At 42.3% G+C, this 18639-nt stretch overlaps 1 protein-coding gene across 1 annotated transcript in view; it reads left to right on the top strand.

Moving 5' to 3' along the window:
* LOC140739482 (GDNF family receptor alpha-4-like) overlaps window positions 1-18639 on the top strand; it is a 52628-nt gene that overhangs the window by 15401 nt on the left and 18588 nt on the right. The window contains exons 2-5 of the mRNA XM_073067826.1: window positions 12602-12883; window positions 15104-15196; window positions 17290-17638; window positions 18304-18413. Of these exons, the coding sequence (XP_072923927.1) occupies window positions 12602-12883; window positions 15104-15196; window positions 17290-17638; window positions 18304-18413 (834 nt within the window). The remainder of the gene's footprint in view (window positions 1-12601; window positions 12884-15103; window positions 15197-17289; window positions 17639-18303; window positions 18414-18639) is intronic.

The following is an 18639-nucleotide window of genomic DNA, read 5'->3' as shown; positions in this document are numbered from 1 at the left end:
TCCCTCCCTATCCTTTCTGAAACATCTAAAGCCTGGCACTTGAAGTAATCATTCCTGCCCCTGAGCCAACTAAGTCTCTGTAATGGCCACAACATCATAGCTCCAAGTGCTGATCCACAGTCGAAGCTCATCCGCTTTGTTCACAGTACTCTCCTTGCTTTAAAATAAACACATCTCAAATCTTCGATCTGAGCGTGTCCCTTCTCTATCACCTGCCTGTCCTCCCTCTGTCACTGTCTACAAGCTTTCTCTATTTGTGAGCTAACCTCCTCTTCCCCAGTCTCTTCAGTTCAGTTCCCACCCACAACAATTCTCGTTTAAACTCTCCCTAGTAGCCTTAGCAAACCTCCCCGCCAGGATATTGGTTTCCCTGGGATTCAAGTGTAACCCGTTCTTTTTATACAGGTCACACCTGCCCCAAAAGAGATCCCAGTGATCCAGAAATCTGAATCCTGCCCCCGTTCCAATCCCTCAGCCATGCATTTATCCTCCATCTCATTCTATTCCTATCAAATATGATGGCAGATGGTAGGTCAAATATGATGGCAGAATATAGCATTAATGCTAAGACTCTTGGCAGTGTGGAGGATCAGAGAGATCTTGGGATCCGAATCCACAGGACACTCAAAGCTGCTACGCAGGTTGACTCTGTGGTTAAGAAGGCAGACGGTGCATTGGCCTTCATCAATCGTGGGATTAAGTTTAAGAGCTGAGAGGTAATGTTGCAGCTATATAGGACCCTGATCAGACCCCACCTGGAGTACTGTGCTCAGTTCTGGTCACCTCACTACAGGAAGGATGTGGAAACCATAGAAAGGGTGCAGAGGAGATTTACAAGGATGTTGCCTGGATTGGGGAGCATGCCTTATGAAAATAGGTTGAGTGAACTCAGCCTTTTCTCCTTGGAGCGATGGAGGGTGAGAGGTGACGTGATAGAGGTGTATAAGATGATGAGAGGCATTGATCATGTGGATAGTCAGAGGCTTTTCCCCAGGGCTGAAATGGCTAGCATGAGAGGGCATAGTTTTAAGGTGCTTGGAATTGGGTACAGAGGAGATATCGGCTAAGTTTTTTATGCATAGGGTGGGAATGCATGGAGGTGGAAACGATAGGGTCTCTTAAGAGACTCACGGGTGGCTATATGGAGCTTATAGAAGGCTATGGGTAAAGCCTAGGTAGTTCTAAGGTAAGGACGTGTTTGGCACAGCTTTGTGGGCTGAAGGGCCTGTATTGTGCTGTAGGTTTTCTATGTTTCTAAGTCATCCCCATAATTGCCAAGGTCTTTTCTCCTGGTGAATACTGAAGCAAAATGTTCATTAAGTACCTCCACTACCTCCTCCTCTGACTCCATGCACACGTTTCCACTATCGTACCTGACAGATCCTGTTCTCACACGGTTCATCCCCTTGCTCTTCACATACCTGTAGAATGCCTTGGGGTTTTCCTTAATCTTGCTGACCAAGGCCTTCTCATGACCCTTCTGGCTTTCCTAATTCCATTCTTAAGCTCCTTCCTAGCAACCTTGTAATTTTCTAGGGCTCTAATAGTATCTAGTTTCTTGAACCTTTTGTAAGCTTTTCTTTTCTTCTTAGCTAGATTTTCTACATCCTTTGTACACCATGGTTCTTTAACCCTACCGTCCTTTCCCTGCCTCAATGGAACATACCTATGCAGAAGTCCATGCAAGTGTTCCCTGAGCATTTGCCACATTTCTGCCATGCCTTTCCCTGAGAACATCTGCTCCCAATTTATGTTCCCAAGTTCCTGCCTAATAGCATCATATTTCTCCCTTCTACAAATAAGTGTTTTCCCAAATTGTCTGCTCCTATCCCTCTCATGTGCTATGATGAAGACAATAGAGTTGTGATCACTACCACCAAAATGCTTTCCCACCGAGAAATCTGACACCTGACCAGGTTCATTTCCCAATACCAGATCAAGTACAGCCTCTCCTCTAGTTGGGTTATCTACATATTGTGTCAGGAAATCTTCCTGAACACACCTAACAAACTCCACCCCATCCGAACCCCTTGCACAAAGGAGATGCCAATCAATATTAGGAAAATTAAAATCTCCCATCACAACAACCCTATTATTATTGCACTGCTCCGGAATCTGCCTCCCTAGCTGCTCCTTGATATCCCTGCTAGTATTGGGGGGGGGGGGGGGTCTATAAAATCATCCAGTAGAGTTATTGCCCCTTTCCTGATTCTGACTTCTACCCACACTAACTCAGTAGACCATCCCTCTATGACTTCCTCCTTTGCTGCAGCCATGATACCATCCCTAATTAGCAATGCCACACCCCCAGCTCTTTTGCCTCCCTCTCTGTTCTGTTTGAAACATCTAAAGCCTAGCACACTCAGCAGCCATTCCTGCTCCTGAGACATCCAAGTCTCTGTAATGGCCACAACGTCATAGTTCCACATACTGATCCATGTTCTAAGCTCATCCATCTTGTTTATGATACTCCTTGTATTAAAATAAACACATCTCAAACCATCAGGCTGAGTGCATCTTTGCTCTAACATCTGCCTATCCTTCCTCACAAACTCCCTACAAGCTGTCTCTACTTGTGCTCCAACCTCCCTTTCCTCTGCCTCTTCACTTTGGGTTCCCACTCCGCCCTGCAAATCTAGATTATACCCTCCCCAATAGCAGTAGCAAACCTCCCTGCCAGGCTATTTGTTTCTCTCATTTTCAAGTGCAACCCGTCCTTTTTGTACATGTCACACCTGCCCCTAAAGAGATCCCAATGATCCAGAAATCTGAATCCCTGCCCCCTGCTCCAATCCCTCAGCCACGCATTTATCCTCCACCTCACTCTATTCCTATACTCACTGTCGCGTGGCACAGGCAGCAATCCCGAGATTACTACCCTTGAGGTCCTGCTTCTCAGCTTCCTTCCTGACTCCCTGTATTCTGCTTTCAGGACCTCCTCCCTTTTCCTACCTATGTCATTGGTACCAATATGTACCACGACCTCTGGCTGCTCACCGTTCCATTTCAGGATACCTGATAGATATAGCCATTCCAAACACACATAACTTACAGAAATCAATGAGCAAAAATCATCAGAAACAAGCCGAATTAAAAGAGGAAATTGAAAGACTATGGAACATGAACAGGGTGTACATTGTCCCGATAGTAATATCTACCACTGGTATTATACCAAACTCACTGCACAATAGCATTAAACAATTAGGCCTACATAGCAATGTTTATGTAAATCACCAGAAAACCACAATACTAAACTGCATTAGAATATTCCTACAGTTCCCAGCAATTGATGGCACTTGCAAACAACATGGCCAAGGATGACATCCTTCTGACAGTTCACAAAACTCACTTCCTTTCTTCTTCTTTCAAATGTGGTTCTGCTACTGTTGGAGCCTGTGATCTACGTTGTGGTGGTGTGGCCTCACGCTGATTGAGTGATCTGGTGTTCTGCTGCCTTCGAGGAGGCTCGGTGAGGTTTTGAGTGAAGTGTGCAGACTGAAGGCCAAGGAGCCTGGGAGACTTTCACCGACTCCATTACTCGCTGATCTCACCGGTAAAGCGAGAGGTAGATTGAAATCAGTGAGGTCGAGAGTGGAAGGCGAGCGGGTGTTCAGTGTCATCTGCCTGTGGGTGGCCAGTCTCATCCCCCCCTCGCGCCCGCTGCTCCCAGAAGAAGGTGTCTGAGTGTGAATAGTCCATCTCTCTCTCGCCCGCTGCTCCCAGAGGAAGGTGCTGGAGTGTGAATAGTCCATCTCTCTCTCGCCCGCTGCTCCCAGAGGAAGGTGTCTGAGTGTGAATAGTCCATCTCTCTCTCGTCCGCTAATCCCAGAGGAAGGTGTCTGAGTGTGAATCGTCCATCTCTCTCTCGCCCGCTGCTCCCAGAGGAAGGTGTCTGAGTGTGAATAGTCCATCTCTCTCTCGCCCGCTAATCCCAGAGGAAGGTGTCTGAGTGTGAATAGTCCATCTCTCTCTCGCCCGCTAATCCCAGAGGAAGGTGTCTGAGTGTGAATCGTCCATCTCTCTCTCGCCCGCTGCTCCCAGAGGAAGGTGTCTGAGTGTGAATAGTCCATCTCTCTCTCGTCCGCTAATCCCAGAGGAAGGTGTCTGAGTGTGAATCGTCCATCTCTCTCTCGCCCGCTAATCCCAGAGGAAGGTGTCTGAGTGTGAATCGTCCATCTCTCTCTCGCCCGCTGCTCCCAGAGGAAGGTGTCTGAGTGTGAATAGTCCATCTCTCTCTCGTCCGCTAATCCCAGAGGAAGGTGTCTGAGTGTGAATCGTCCATCTCTCTCTCGCCCGCTGCTCCCAGAGGAAGGTGTCTGAGTGTGAATAGTCCATCTCTCTCTCGCCCGCTAATCCCAGAGGAAGGTGTCTGAGTGTGAATAGTCCATCTCTCTCTCGCCCGCTAATCCCAGAGGAAGGTGTCTGAGTGTGAATCGTCCATCTCTCTCTCGCCCGCTGCTCCCAGAGGAAGGTGTCTGAGTGTGAATAGTCCATCTCTCTCTCGCCCGCTAATCCCAGAGGAAGGTGTCTGAGTGTGAATAGTCCATCTCTCCCTCACCCGCTGCTCCCAGAGGAAGGTGTCTGAGTGTGAATAGTCCATCTCTCTCTCGCCCGCTAATCCCTGAGGAATGTGTCTGAGTGTGAATAGTCCATCTCTCTCTCGCCCGCTAATCCCAGAGGAAGGTGTCTGAGTGTGAATAGTCCATCTCTCTCTCGCCCGCTGCTCCCAGAGGAAGGTGTCTGAGTGTGAATAGTCCATCTCTCTCTTGCCCGCTGCTCCCAGAGGAAGGTGTCTGAGTGTGAATAGTCCATCTCTCTCTCGCCCGCTGCTCCCAGAGGAAGGTGTCTGAGTGTGAATAGTCCATCTCTCTCTCGCCCGCTGCTCCCAGAGGAAGGTGTCTGAGTGTGAATAGTCCATCTCTCTCTCGCCCGCTGCTCCCAGAGGAAGGTGTCTGAGTGTGAATAGTCCATCTCTCTCTCGCCCGCTGCTCCCAGAGGAAGGTGTCTGAGTGTGAATAGTCCATCTCTCTCTCGCCCGCTGCTCCCAGAGGAAGGTGTCTGAGTGTGAATAGTCCATCTCTCTCTCGCCCGCTGCTCCCAGAGGAAGGTGTCTGAGTGTGAATAGTCCATCTCTCTCTCGCCCGCTGCTCCCAGAGGAAGGTGTCTGAGTGTGAATAGTCCATCTCTCTCTCGCCCGCTGCTCCCAGAGGAAGGTGTCTGAGTGTGAATAGTCCATCTCTCTCTCGCCCGCTGCTCCCAGAGGAAGGTGTCTGAGTGTGAATAGTCCATCTCTCTCTCGCCCGCTGCTCCCAGAGGAAGGTGTCTGAGTGTGAATAGTCCATCTCTCTCTCGCCCGCTAATCCCAGAGGAAGGTGCCGGAGTCTTGGGTCCTGTGCAAGGTTTAATCGATGCGGTTTGTGGTTTGGACTCTGTGATGTGTTTCTGGTTTCCAGCTGCTCCTTTTCTGTTGCTATTTTTCTGGCATTTTGATGAGGACAGACTGGCTCCAGATCTGGCAGGTGATGAAGAACCCAGCACTAGATTGAACTGAGCTGAATAGACCTGGACTATTTCGATAACTTAGTGGTTTGGCGTTTTATATTCTATTTTCTCGCTTTTATCGTCATTTGCATGATTTGTTCTTTTTTCACTTTGGGAGTGTGATGTTTTTCTTTGAACGGGATCCATGATTTTCTTTGTTTTGTGTCTGTCTGTGGGAAGATGAATCTCGGAGTTGTATACTGCACACATACTTTGATAATAAAAGCATTTTGAATCACTGGATCTTTGAATCAAGAAATGAGTGTGATTAGCTATGCCCATACCTCAGGTTTTACCACCTAGAGCTGAGAAAAATTAAAAATACAACAACAATAAATAAATAGATGAATAAATAACCAATACGTATAGAGAACATGACAGGGCGAGTCATTGAAAGTGAGTCCATAGGTTGGGGGAACAGTTCAGTGATAGGACAAGTGAAGTTGAGTGAAGTTACTCCGTCTGGTTCAAAAACCTGATGGTTGAGGGGTAATAACTGGTGGTGTGGCTCCTAAGGCCCCTGTACCTTCTTCCTGATGGCTGTAATGAGAAGAGAGCATGCCCTTGGTGGTGGAAGTCCCTGATGATGGACGCTGCTTTCCTGCGACAGCGCTCCGCGTACATGTGCTTAATGGTGGGTAGGGCTTTACCCGTGATGGACTGGGCTGTATCCACTACTTTTTGTAAGTTTTCCATTGTTGTGTTTTGGGTGTGAGCTGAGTGTTACTACTGATTGCGTGAGCTAAGGATCATTGATTCAAGGTGTGGAGTGAATGCAAAGATAACTTGGACTTCTTGCTCACTGCCTCTTGAGTTAGCAATGCTGCCGAGTTCTTGCTGTAACAATACTGCTTAAAGTGAAAAACGCAGCCTTTGTCACAATGGAATCACGTGACTGGTAATACTCCAGATCACAATAGTTTGACCAACTGACCAACCACTGTAAGCTGTGGAATTTGCTGGTGAGGGTCATCGACATGTTGACCTATTTACTTTGCATCCACTCAGTCTCTGTGGTGTAACTTGCTAGAAGCTGGTAATAATGAGGAAGGGCAGCGGGCTGTCTGCAATCTCAGTGAAAGAGGGGCAGAATAGCTTTAGCTCAGAGATTGAATGACTGAGAAACAAACAGAGGAAAGAGTGAATTAATAGGCAAATTAAAATTCAAAAGAGAAATAAAAAAAAGGACTAAAAGATTGGATTATGAGAGAGATAAAATGTTAAATATAAACTATGAAATCTAAGAACGATTCTCTCCTGAAACTTCAGCTCAACGTATCCAATTACAGTTCGATTACAGTTAACCTCCTGTTACAAAGGCAGCAAAATGTTTAAATGTAAGAATTAATTCTGTGCAATTCTAGCAATTTTTTTAAGTTATGGGGAGGCTAAAGCTGGTCTGCTACATGATTTGGGAGTCTGCATCGATCAGTAAATTCATGGTGTTTCAAAACTTGTAACATACCTTTCAATTTGCTGCTCAATTTGAACTTTAATAATGACATGGATTATGTTTCTGCTTGCAGATTGATATTTTTGATCAATATCCATTTTACAATAACTAATAAGAAATGTGTCATCTGCAACCTATCACATTCTTAATGCAATGCTCAATTTATAACTGAGTAAGCAACAAGCAACTTACACAATGAAAGCAAATATTTAGATGCATTCCATACAATGTAATAATGAAATTCAATATAATTCATATAATATTCATTTTCAGATTTATAATCAGTGAACATAATATTCACAATTCAGTTTATTAATTCATTCATATGACCACCACTTACTGCCCATTCTCAATTGCTCTTACAGAGAGAGTTTCCCTGGGCTAATTCAAGGGGATAGTTAAGCAACAGGCAAAATGCCAGAGTATTGCCCAGGCTGAGTAAGATGTTATATTTCCTTCCCTAAAGCTCATTAGTAGACCAGATGTCTTTACATTGCAATCCAGTAGGTTCATAGCTACCATTACATTACAGACCCTAGCTTTTTAATTCCAAAATATATTTAATTAACTCAGCTTCAATTCATAATTTCCTGTGGGATTTGAATTTTGAATTTGGATCATCAGTCTGCCTACATTAATTGAAGTCCATTAACTTACTGCACTCAATAACCAAACCTTCTGATATACAGTCTCCACTATTTAATAGACATTGTGTACAAACTAATTCTACTGTAGAATGGAAAATAATTTGTATAGTATAGTATTCAATGAAATAATAATAATGAAATTACAACATACACAAAATATAACATGCAAATATACAAACTGTATCACATAATATCAGTGCAGAACAATATTGAATGTACTTATTGTAATGTACAATGTGCTACCATTTTCAGACACCATTTGAATTTTACATAGAGGTCTGGAAGGGCTTCTTGTAAGCCAAGGCAGTCTTACAAATAGTGAAGTCCTGATAATCCGGTGGTGAATGGGCCAAACAAGCTCCTTTTGCAGCCCCATTCTCAGATTTACTGTCCAATATTTAAAATCCTTTAAACGTTAGAAATGAAGCAAATAATCAAGCAACTTTAAACATTATTACAGATTTTAAATAGAAATTTAAATTGAAATGTAATTAATTAAAATTTTAAAGCAAACACGTTAACTACAAATAAAGTATTATCCTTAAATTAGTTCCCTTCAGCTCTCTCAAGTGACTTGGATCCAGCGTTGGATCTAATCTGGTCAGAGTCTGAGAGAAGTTCCCCAGCACAAACATTGCGTAAAACTGCTGGCATTTCTCGGCAAACTCTGGGCCAATGTACTGTTTCTGTAACAGTTTTGTTTGACCAGTCAGGGTTGTTAGCCCTGAACTGAACCCCTGAACCTGGAGGACCAGTCTGGCCTCTACCCTTTGACCTGTTCGGCGTGGGTGACCTTACCAACAGAAGCATAAAGCCTTGACTCCAGCCAACATAGCTCTCTGGGTCACTGAGGCACACAAGCCTCCAAACCCTACGACAAGGTTGTGGTCCTCTAGGAGAAATATTTACACAGCAGGTACATAAATGAAGGGTCTTTATTATAATAGTCCATTGTATTGGCAATATGATTTGCAGTTAATAAACCAATTAAAATACTGGAGTGCATAGAATATCTTAGGAACGATTGATGAAGGACCTCTTAAGACTACAGAGAGATTTGCAATGTAAGTTACCCAAATTGATTTTACAGTAGCCTGACGTTAATAATCACTCAGACCAAAATTGATCCCAAGAGTGAGTTGTTTCAGTTCATTTTCTATATTCTGGATTCACTTGTTTGTTATCAGCTGTGCTAAATGTTACTGCTAGTCATAAAACATGTTTTATTCCAGGGTCGGATTTTTTTTAGTCTGTTTTGGTGTTGATATGTTAAAAGCAATTTTTCCCCGTATTCTGAGTAGTCCCACCAGTTGGAGACTATGATAAGTGAGGCACCCATGCAATTCATCAGCCTGCCATGGGGATAGATGTATTCCCGTCATCCGGTACCCTCGCTATTAATTAATTATACGGTAAACATATCACTTAAATTAATTGATATTTAAAATTGCAGAAAGACAAACTGGACAGAAAATTACAGATGGTAATGAAGGTAGTTCCAACTTTGAATATTGGAGCATAGCATAAGATAAAGAATCAGCTATTAAAATCTTCCTTGATGTTTATTTGTGTTGCCATTGAAATCAATAGCAAGCAGCTGATCTGATATTGCCAACGTGTGGTCAGAATTTCTCCTACAGTGCTTGGCCATTTGTAGTGTGAGAACACCACTCAGCTGATTAAAGTACCCACTCCTATTGTTTACTGGAATTAAGAATCCAAGAGCACGGTAGCACTGCTGGGAAGAGGATGTGAAAGAGGGGATTGGTTCAGAAGCCTGATAGTGATGGAAAAGAAGCTGTTCTTGAATCTGGTTGTCCAGGCTTTCAACCTCTTGTATCCAATCCTAGATGCCAGAATAGAGGAACTTGTAACCTTTGCAACTTTCCTCAAATATTTTCCCTGGAACTGGATACAAAACAACAATTGGGTGGAACCAGATATATCAAAAAGTCCAAGAAACTGCATGCTTTTTAATTACTTTTCCAACTAGCTCAATTACTTCAGTGAAGTATGCACATCCCTTTTGTACCCACATAGAAATCTCTTATACATTGTGCACTCTACATTACATTGCGTCTTTTCGGAAGCTAGACAATCAACAATCAGCACAGTCTTTCCAAAATTTAAAACTTAGTGCATCTCTGTACTAAATTTCTTCTGTTACCCAGTCCCGCTGTCCACTTCTGCTTAAGGTCATTTACTCTCCTCTTCACAGTTCACAAAAAGCTGTTGGAAATTGTGCCCTTAATTCATTGTACAAGCTGTTTGTATATATTAAGAAAATGATTTGTTTTAAGTACCAATCTCTAGATAGATAGATAGATAGATAGATAGATAGATACTTTATTCATCCCCATGGGGAAATTCAACTTTTTTTCCAATGTCCCATACACTTGTTGTAGCAAAACTAATTACATACAATACTTAACTCAGTAAAAAATATGATATGCATCTAAATCACTATCTCAAAAAGCATTAATAATAGCTTTTAAAAAGTTCTTAAGTCCTGGCGGTAGAATTGTAAAGTCTAATGGCATTGGGGAGTATTGACCTCTTCATCCTGTCTGAGGAGCATTGTATCGATAGTAACCTGTCGCTGAAACTGCTTCTCTGTCTCTGGATGGTACTATGTAGAGGATGTTCAGAGTTATCCATAATTGACCGTAGCCTACTCAGCGCCCTTCGCTCAGCTACCAATGTTAAACTCTCCAGTACTTTGCCCACGACAGAGCCCGCCTTCCTTACCAGCTTATTAAGACATGAGGCGTCCCTCTTCTTAATGCTTCCTCCCCAACACGCCACCACAAAGAAGAGGGCGCTCTCCACAACTGACCTATAGAACATCTTCAGCATCTCACTACAGACATTGAATGACGCCAACCTTCTTAGGAAGTACAGTCGACTCTGTGCCTTCCTGCTCAAGGCATCTGTGTTGGCAGTCCAGTCTAGCTTCTCGTCTAACTGTACTCCCAGATACTTGTATCTGTAACACAGTCTCTATAACACAGCCTTCCACTATTGCTCACTCTATCCTTGTTCTGTGCCAATTTCCTGGCAAAATTAACTGAGATGTATAAAGTTATGAAGAGGCTAGAGAAATTGCGTGAGAGGATCGATGTTCTGTAGAAGTGTGGACATTAACTGAGAAGAATGATGAATTCTAAGACTGGGCACCAGAAAACGGGAATGAATTGAATGGTTTTTTTGGATGGTGCAAACTTAATGAGCTGCAAAGAACTGCTTGCTTCAAAAGCTGGAGCTTTCAGTGGGTGGAGGAAAGGCAGGAAAATCTCTAAGAGATCAGCTAGATTAAAAAATGGAACATGTTATTTCAATTGCATTTCCTATTATAAAGTGAGACACTACATCACTGCTCTGAACAAATTAACCCTATCTACTTTTGCATAAATTAATCCAGACTGACTTGTAAATAAATAACCATTATCTACAAATTAATCTTAATCAACAATCTTTAGCAAATTAATCTAATTCATGACATTGCAGAATTGGTGAATAATTTAATGCAGTTAGCAATGACGAATATAATACAGGTGGCCCCGTTTTTCAAATGTTCGCCGTACGACAGCTCGCTGTTACGAAAGACCTACATTAGTACCTGTTTTCGCGAACCAAAGAGGATTTTCGGTTTTACAAAAAAAAGACGCCTACTTTATATGTGTGTTTACCCCGAGAAAGACTACCATGACCGTGAAGCCTTGTACAGGCAGTTGTGTGCGCAAGCGTGTACATGTTGATTTTTTTTTCTCCAAATCGATTTTGGCTTCCTGATTCTGATAATTGAAACTACACTGTACATACAATATTCCTACTTTATATAGGCTGTGTATTTATCATATCATTCCTGCTTTTACTATATGTTCGTGTTATTTTAGGTTTTATGTGCTATTTGGTATGATTTGGTAGGTTATTTTTGGGTCTGGGAACACTCAAAAAATTTTCCCATTTAAATTAATGGCAATTGCTTCTTCGATTTACGACATTTCGGTTTAGGAACGGTTTCATAGGAACGCTCTACATTCGGATAGTGGGGGAAACCTGTCATCATAATTAGCATTCATAAATTAATTAATTGTGCCAGTTGTCTCTCCAGAATAAATTATCCATGGCCTTAGTTGTTAATAAATTATCTCAGGCAGCAACATAATTCCAAATTAGAATTTAAAATTGATCTGCAAAGACAGTTGGAAGAAATTTCCAATTCTCCTCTATTTCTAATTTTTCTAAAGCTTTCCACATTCTTTCCAGTTTATCTGAACACCAATTTCAAGATTTAAAAGTTCTTTCTTGTTGTGTCTGAGCATAACTGATTATTTAAAGTTTAGAATAAATTTATTACTGAAGTACGTTATGTCACCATATACTACCTTGAGATTCATTTTCTTACAGGCATTCAGAGTAGACAGAGAAATTCAATAGAATCAATGAAAAACCACACATAAAGACTGACAACCAACCAATATGCAAATACAATCAATAAACAAATAAACAACTAAGAAGATGAGTGTAGAATCCTTGAGAGTGAGAGGTTATGGAATCAGTTTGGTGTTGATGTGAGTGAGGTTATCCTCACTAGTGGCTGATGGTTGAAGGGTAGTAACTGTTATAAGACCCAGCTCTAAGACTAAACTCACATGACTAGACTGTATTACTGTGAGAATACTACACTCATGCAGTTAGACCACTTCATCACGGCTAAAGTTGTCTCACATCCAGGTGTACACATACGCACAGAGAAACATCCCCACTGGAGCAAGCAGACATGAAGGCACATAAGATGAGTTGGTCAGCACTCAGAAGATGCAAGTTAACACACCCGTTTGCTTAGACACAGATGGAAATGCACCCCCTGCATGATGCACAGGCAAACTTTTGTTTCTCTAATGCAATGTAACAAATTTTTGGTTGATTTTTTTTAAAAAGCAGCTTTCCCCCACAGATCACGTCCTGGTAGATGACATCATGACACCGGTTAGCTGCCTGTCAGCTGCCATGCAATGCACCCTGGACCCCGACTGCAACAGCAGGTTCCACACGCTGAAGCGGTGCGCAGCTAACAGTGCGGCGGGCTCCCTGCAGCCAGCAGCCAGCAACGAGTGCATGAATGCTGCATTCGCTCTTCAGTCCCACCAGCTCTTCACCTGCAAGTGTAAAAGAGGAATGAAGAGGGAGAAGAACTGCCTGCGAATATTCTGGACCATGCACCAGAGCCACGTTCCAGGTACACTGGAAGGGCCAAGTATAGTGATCAGCGGGGATAACAAGACAGATAAGTGGAAGAGAGAGAGAGTGGGGGGTTGGGGAATATTGTGATCAAAGTTGGAGAGATGTAAGAGTGAAATGAGAGGGAGGAAATAGAGCTTGCTTGAATTGCACGGTGGTTTGGACGAGAACTGGTCTAACAACACATGCATGTTATACAGGATCAAAAAGGCACACCATTGCATTTATACAATATCTACTAAGGAGATGAAACCCAAATGTTAGTGAGCCATGTAGTTCAAGAGAGGGACAGATTAGGAGAATGGGCAAAGACGTGGCAGATGGAATACAGTGTTGCAAAGTGTACGGTCATGCATTTTGTTAGAAGGAACAAAACCATAGACTATTTTTTAAACGGGCAGAAAATTCAAAAATCTGAGGTGCAGAGGGGCTTGGGAGTCCTCGTGCAGAATTCCCTAAAGGTTAACTTGTAGGTTGAGTCAGTGGCGAGGAAGGCAGATGCGATGTTGCGCATTAATTTCGAGAGGACTAGAATATGAACGCAAGGTTGTAAGGCTGAGGCTTTATAAGGCACTGCTCAGGCCTCACTTGGTGCATAGTGAGCAGTTTTGGGCCCCTTATCTAAGAGAGAATGTGTGGACATTGGAGAAGAAATGTCCAAAAGGAGGTTCGCCAAGATGATTCTGGGAATGTAAGTATTATTGTGTGAGGAGCGTTTGATAGCTCTGGGCCTATACTCACTGGAATTTAGATGAACTGGGGGGGGATTTCATTGAAACCTATTGAATATTGAAAGGCTTTGATAGAGTGGATGTGGGGAGGATGCTTCCTGTAGAGGGGGAGTCTAGAACCAGAGGACACAACCTCAGAATAAGGGGATGTCCATTTAGAATGAAGTTGAGGAGGGTTTTTTTTAGCTAGAGGGTGGTGAACCTGTGGAATTTGTTACCACAGGTGGCTGTGGAGGCCTGGTCATCGGGTATATTGAGGCGGGGGTTGATAGGTTTTTGATTAGTCAGGGCGTGAAAGGTTATGGGGAGAATGCAGGAAAGTGAGTTTGAGAGGGGGAATGGATCAGCCATGATGAAATGGAGCAGATTAGATGGACTGACTGGCCTAATTCTGCTCCTATAAGACCATAAGAGATGATCTTTTATTTGCTGGGTAAAATGATTGACCTTGAAGACTTTATACTGTACAATAAATTAAAACAGGATCTGAGACTTGGGGATCCACAGATGATTTTCCTTCCCCATTACTGACTGAAGTAAAATGCACTGGGTAAGAAAAGAACTTGGCTGTAAACCAAGGCAAATGGAAAGGAGGAGCTATGGGTCGGCACATTTCCAGCCAAAGGTTGGAATGCGAACAAATGCAGGTACAGAAGAAAATGTCAAGGACCCTCAACAAGTCAGTCAGCGTCTATAGAAACCAGAGAGAATTAATGTTTCAGGATAATAACCTTTCATCAGATAACGTGAAGCATTAATGTTCCTCTCTCCAGAGCTCTTGCTGATGTTATGAGTGTCACCCAGATATTTTGGCTTAATCACAGCCAAATGTTGTTTTGACGCAGGGATGAAATGTTCCTGTCCTTTGAGAGCTTTTGTGACACTGAGTGAAATAGTTGGAGCAGTCACAGTCACTGTGCAAGCAAGCAATAGAATTGTGCTCAGGTCCAAACTATGGAATATAGATTGAGCATTAGCAATGTCTAAGCTACAATACCAGATGTCACGCTCTGTAAACATATTATAAGTGATCATGTGTTTTTTTTGGAGGGGTGAGACAAACTTTGAGGGTGTTGACAGGCCAATGTGGAAAGGATGTTTTCTCTCAGAAGAATCTGGAGCTAGGGTTTACCGCTTAAAAACAGAATATCTCCCATTTAAGAGAAAGATGAGACAATTTTATTCTCTAGGAACTCTCTTCCTCAAAGGTTGGTGAAAGAAGAGTCTTTGGATATGCTAAAGCAAATGTAGATAGATCCTTGATAAGAAAGGGGTTGTAAAAGCACCTTGCTTAGGCACAAATGTGGAATTGAGATTAGAATGAGGTCAGCCTCGATCATAATGAATGCAAAAGCAAGTCTGGGAGCTGAGGGGCTTACTGTGCAGCCTGTCTGGCTTTCAGATTTGTACTGAAGCAGAAGATGGTAGACCTTTTTTTGAGTGAACCATGACGAGTTGAATAACCTGCCTTGTCTTTCTTTTGCTAGATTACAATGAGTTTGACACATCACCGTATGCGTATTCAATGCCTGGTCCATCATGGGATTTGGACTACGGTAGACTTGCTTCTCTGGTTTCAGGTACTGCCATCTGTAAAGAAGTATTATATGTGTAAAATACTGGGCTGGGAAGTTGTGCATCCTTTTGAGGGGGAGACAAAAAGACTTCCACAAAGCATCATCAAATTTTCAGTTAATCAAATGCAGAATATTTACTGACAAAGAATATGACAATTTTCAAATAATGGATACCAACATGATTTATGTGTCAATAAACTGTGGACAATTCTTGCTTGACCAAAAGGCTATGGGATTGTATCAGACTGTAAACTGGATAATGCTGTGTCATAAAATTGATATTACTCTAAAATTAATAACACCATACTCATTGTGCCTTTTGCCATTGATTTTTATGTATTTTATGTATTTTCAATCCTTGATTAGATCCCACTTAATCAAATAGTAGCCCGTGACATATTTTTGACTATCCATTATTCAGTGTACAAATCCCACCCTCATTCCCCCTCCTCCAATCCCAGTCTTCAGAATTCCTAAAGGTCATTGTAGTCAGTGGTAAAACTGCATCGTGACAAATAGGAAGCATTTCGGAAGCAGGTTGTGTGAAATATTGAACCTGACACCATTTTATTAATGCACAATGGCCCAGTTTTATGTTGGAGCCTTTATGTAGAAATTAAGGCACCAGAGAAAAATGTTTTGGCCCAATAGAAATTTGCTATTACAGTTGAGACAAGTAACATTGTTTGAAAGCTAAGCTGGGTGATCACATGAGAAAGGAAGGAATAAAATGATAAACAGGCTTAATAAAATAGTGTCTGATGGGCTGAAAGAACCTTCTAAATGTATCGTTTTTTTCCCTACGTGGCTTGGCCTGAACTACATTATTTGCTATATGGTAGAAAGTTTCTCCTGAAATCCTTCTCAGATTTATTGGTGATATTAATGGTTCATTTTTTGTACTCATCTCCAAGAGGACCACAACCTTGTCTTGGGTTTTGGAGGCTTGCATGCCTCAATGACCCAGAGAGCTATGTTGGCTAGAATCAGGGCCTTGTGCTTTGACTCTTGGTAGGGTCACCCATTACAAAAAGGTAGAGGCCAGACTAAGAGTGGTCCACCAGTCCTCCCACATTCAGGGGTTCAACTCAGGGCTAAAAACTCTGAATGGTTAAAAAAAATTGTAACAGAATCAGCAATGAAGAATCCTTCTATATCTGTGTGCAATGGTATGGACAGACAGGGATGGATGACCTTCATTGCTGCCCTAAACACCAGCAGTGTAACGGGCAGTAAGTGAGTAAGTTTTTGTTCTCAGTAAAATTTGAAGTATTTCTTTCATACCTACCCTATCTCTCTTCCAGAACAAACCATTCAGACTCCTTAGTGTTCCCAGTAGGTACAGGCTCTATTCCTGACTCATGTTCTCAATCTGATTTGTACCTTCTCCACCATTTTGTACCTTTTACTAAGATAGATACCACAATTGTTTGCCAATGCAATTTGTAACAAAGTTAACTTGCTAAGCAAGAATGAAATTGATAACAAGCATTTTTGGGAACGAACTGAAGTAGTAAGAGATGCATTCCCTAAGTCCTCACCAACTTCCATAGAATTTAAAAACTAGACTAATCAGGACTAATTTACCAGAATTCACATCACACCATTCGTAACTTATGATGTTTCAAAGATCATTGCAGCCAATGGTATTTTTGAAATATTTACCTCATGGAGATGCAGGAACTCTTAAACAAACAGATAATTAGCAATAGTGTACTACATAGGACATCAGGGAAAACTCCCCTGCCCATTTTTCGAAATCTAATCTTTGTGTCGACCTGAGAGCGCTCCACTTAAAATTTCAACAGATCGCACTTGCTCTGAATTTTGCTGCACTGTGAAGGTGTGTCAGCTGGGTTATCTGCTCAGAAGTCTGCTGTAAGGTTCGAACCTATAACCCTTTTAACTCAGAGGTAAATATTTAAAATGCAAGGAGATTCACATCTTGGCTCCACGAAAGCCACATGCAGCTTACTGTGTGTTTACATAGTTGAGTAAACACAGAGTGGCTGAACTAGATTTACCTACGCTGCTGAATTTCATTGTCGTCGCATGAAACCCAAATGGATTTCAGCTTTCTTCTTCTCTTTTTCCAGACGGGACCAAAGTTCAGCCACCAGTCAGTGTTAACCACTGCTTAGATGCTGCCAAAGCCTGCAATGTGGTTGAGGATTGTAAACAGTTCCGCACCGACTATGCCAAGAGCTGCACCAAATCTGTCTCCAAGTTTGGTTGCAACAGACATCAGTGTCACAAGAGCCTCCGTCGCTTTTTTGACCACGTGCCGGACGAATACAAATACCCGGTCCTTTTTTGTCCCTGTGAGGACAGCACATGCGCCGAACGCCGGCGAAAGACCATTGTTCCTGCTTGTTCCTTTGAGGAATCAGAGAAACAGAACTGCCTGAAGCTGCAAGGCATGTGCCAGGAAGACATCATTTGCAAGTAAGAATACCGATTAAGATGAGATTACAGGATTTGCCCTTGGGGGAAGGTGATCAATACAGTAAAATAGTCAGTTTTAAATTATTACTGTTGACTCCCATTGCATAGAATTCCAGTGGACCAAACCCCCTCCTCATTATGTTCCATTGATGTGATTTCCATGGAATGAGCCCTTTTCCAGTCATTCCCAGTGCATACAATTTCAGCAGATCATACAGTTCTCCGCGATGTTGTTTTAAGGATTTCAAATCCATTAGACATTTTTCTACCAGCCAATGCATAAGTAAACATGCTGTGGATGCAAATGCACACCAACATTCCTACACTGTTACACCTTTCACAGGCCAAACATGGGCAGAAACGCGGTTTTCTCAGAAGCACACCCTGGTAAAACATCGATGAGTTGAACAGAAGGGCCTGTTTTCGTACTGTATTTCTCTATCTCTATCCCTTCTGCCACACCCCCCACCCACCCACCACCTTCTCACACTTGTCTAAATGAATAGTTTATTTCTTGACCTCGCTATTGGCCAGTCAAAAACACTCATGTAACCAATTTGCTACTAAGCTGTCGTACTAAAAGTAGACTATTGATCCTCTGTTGTATCACACGCTGTAGTTATGTGTGTCCCAGATATAACATCTTGCTTTTGTATTTGTGGCAGGTCCCGCCTGGTGGATTTTCAGACCAATTGCCAACCATCCAAGAAGTCTTCTAGCTACTGTTTCCGGGAAAACTATAATGCCTGCCTTCAGTCATACACTGGCCTCATCGGTAAAAAAATCCCTAATCTTTATTTAGCTGGAGTCTTTCTGTAGTTTTAAAACTGAGGAACAAATATCCTCTTGGAGCATATTTGTGTATTTAATATTTCAGTATTATTTGAGTAATATTGTAAATATATTGTTTGATTAAGCATTCTTGTTCCTTTAAATAATTTATTATGGGTAATATGTAAAAATACGTAAAAGGTGCATATGTCATCACGTGATCCGTATGC

This window comes from Hemitrygon akajei, chromosome 15, assembly GCF_048418815.1.
Source record: "Hemitrygon akajei chromosome 15, sHemAka1.3, whole genome shotgun sequence".
In the NCBI taxonomy this organism is placed as follows: domain Eukaryota; kingdom Metazoa; phylum Chordata; class Chondrichthyes; order Myliobatiformes; family Dasyatidae; genus Hemitrygon; species Hemitrygon akajei.
Note: the sequence above shows the minus strand (reverse complement) of the source record. Positions and strands in the feature narration are given on the sequence as shown.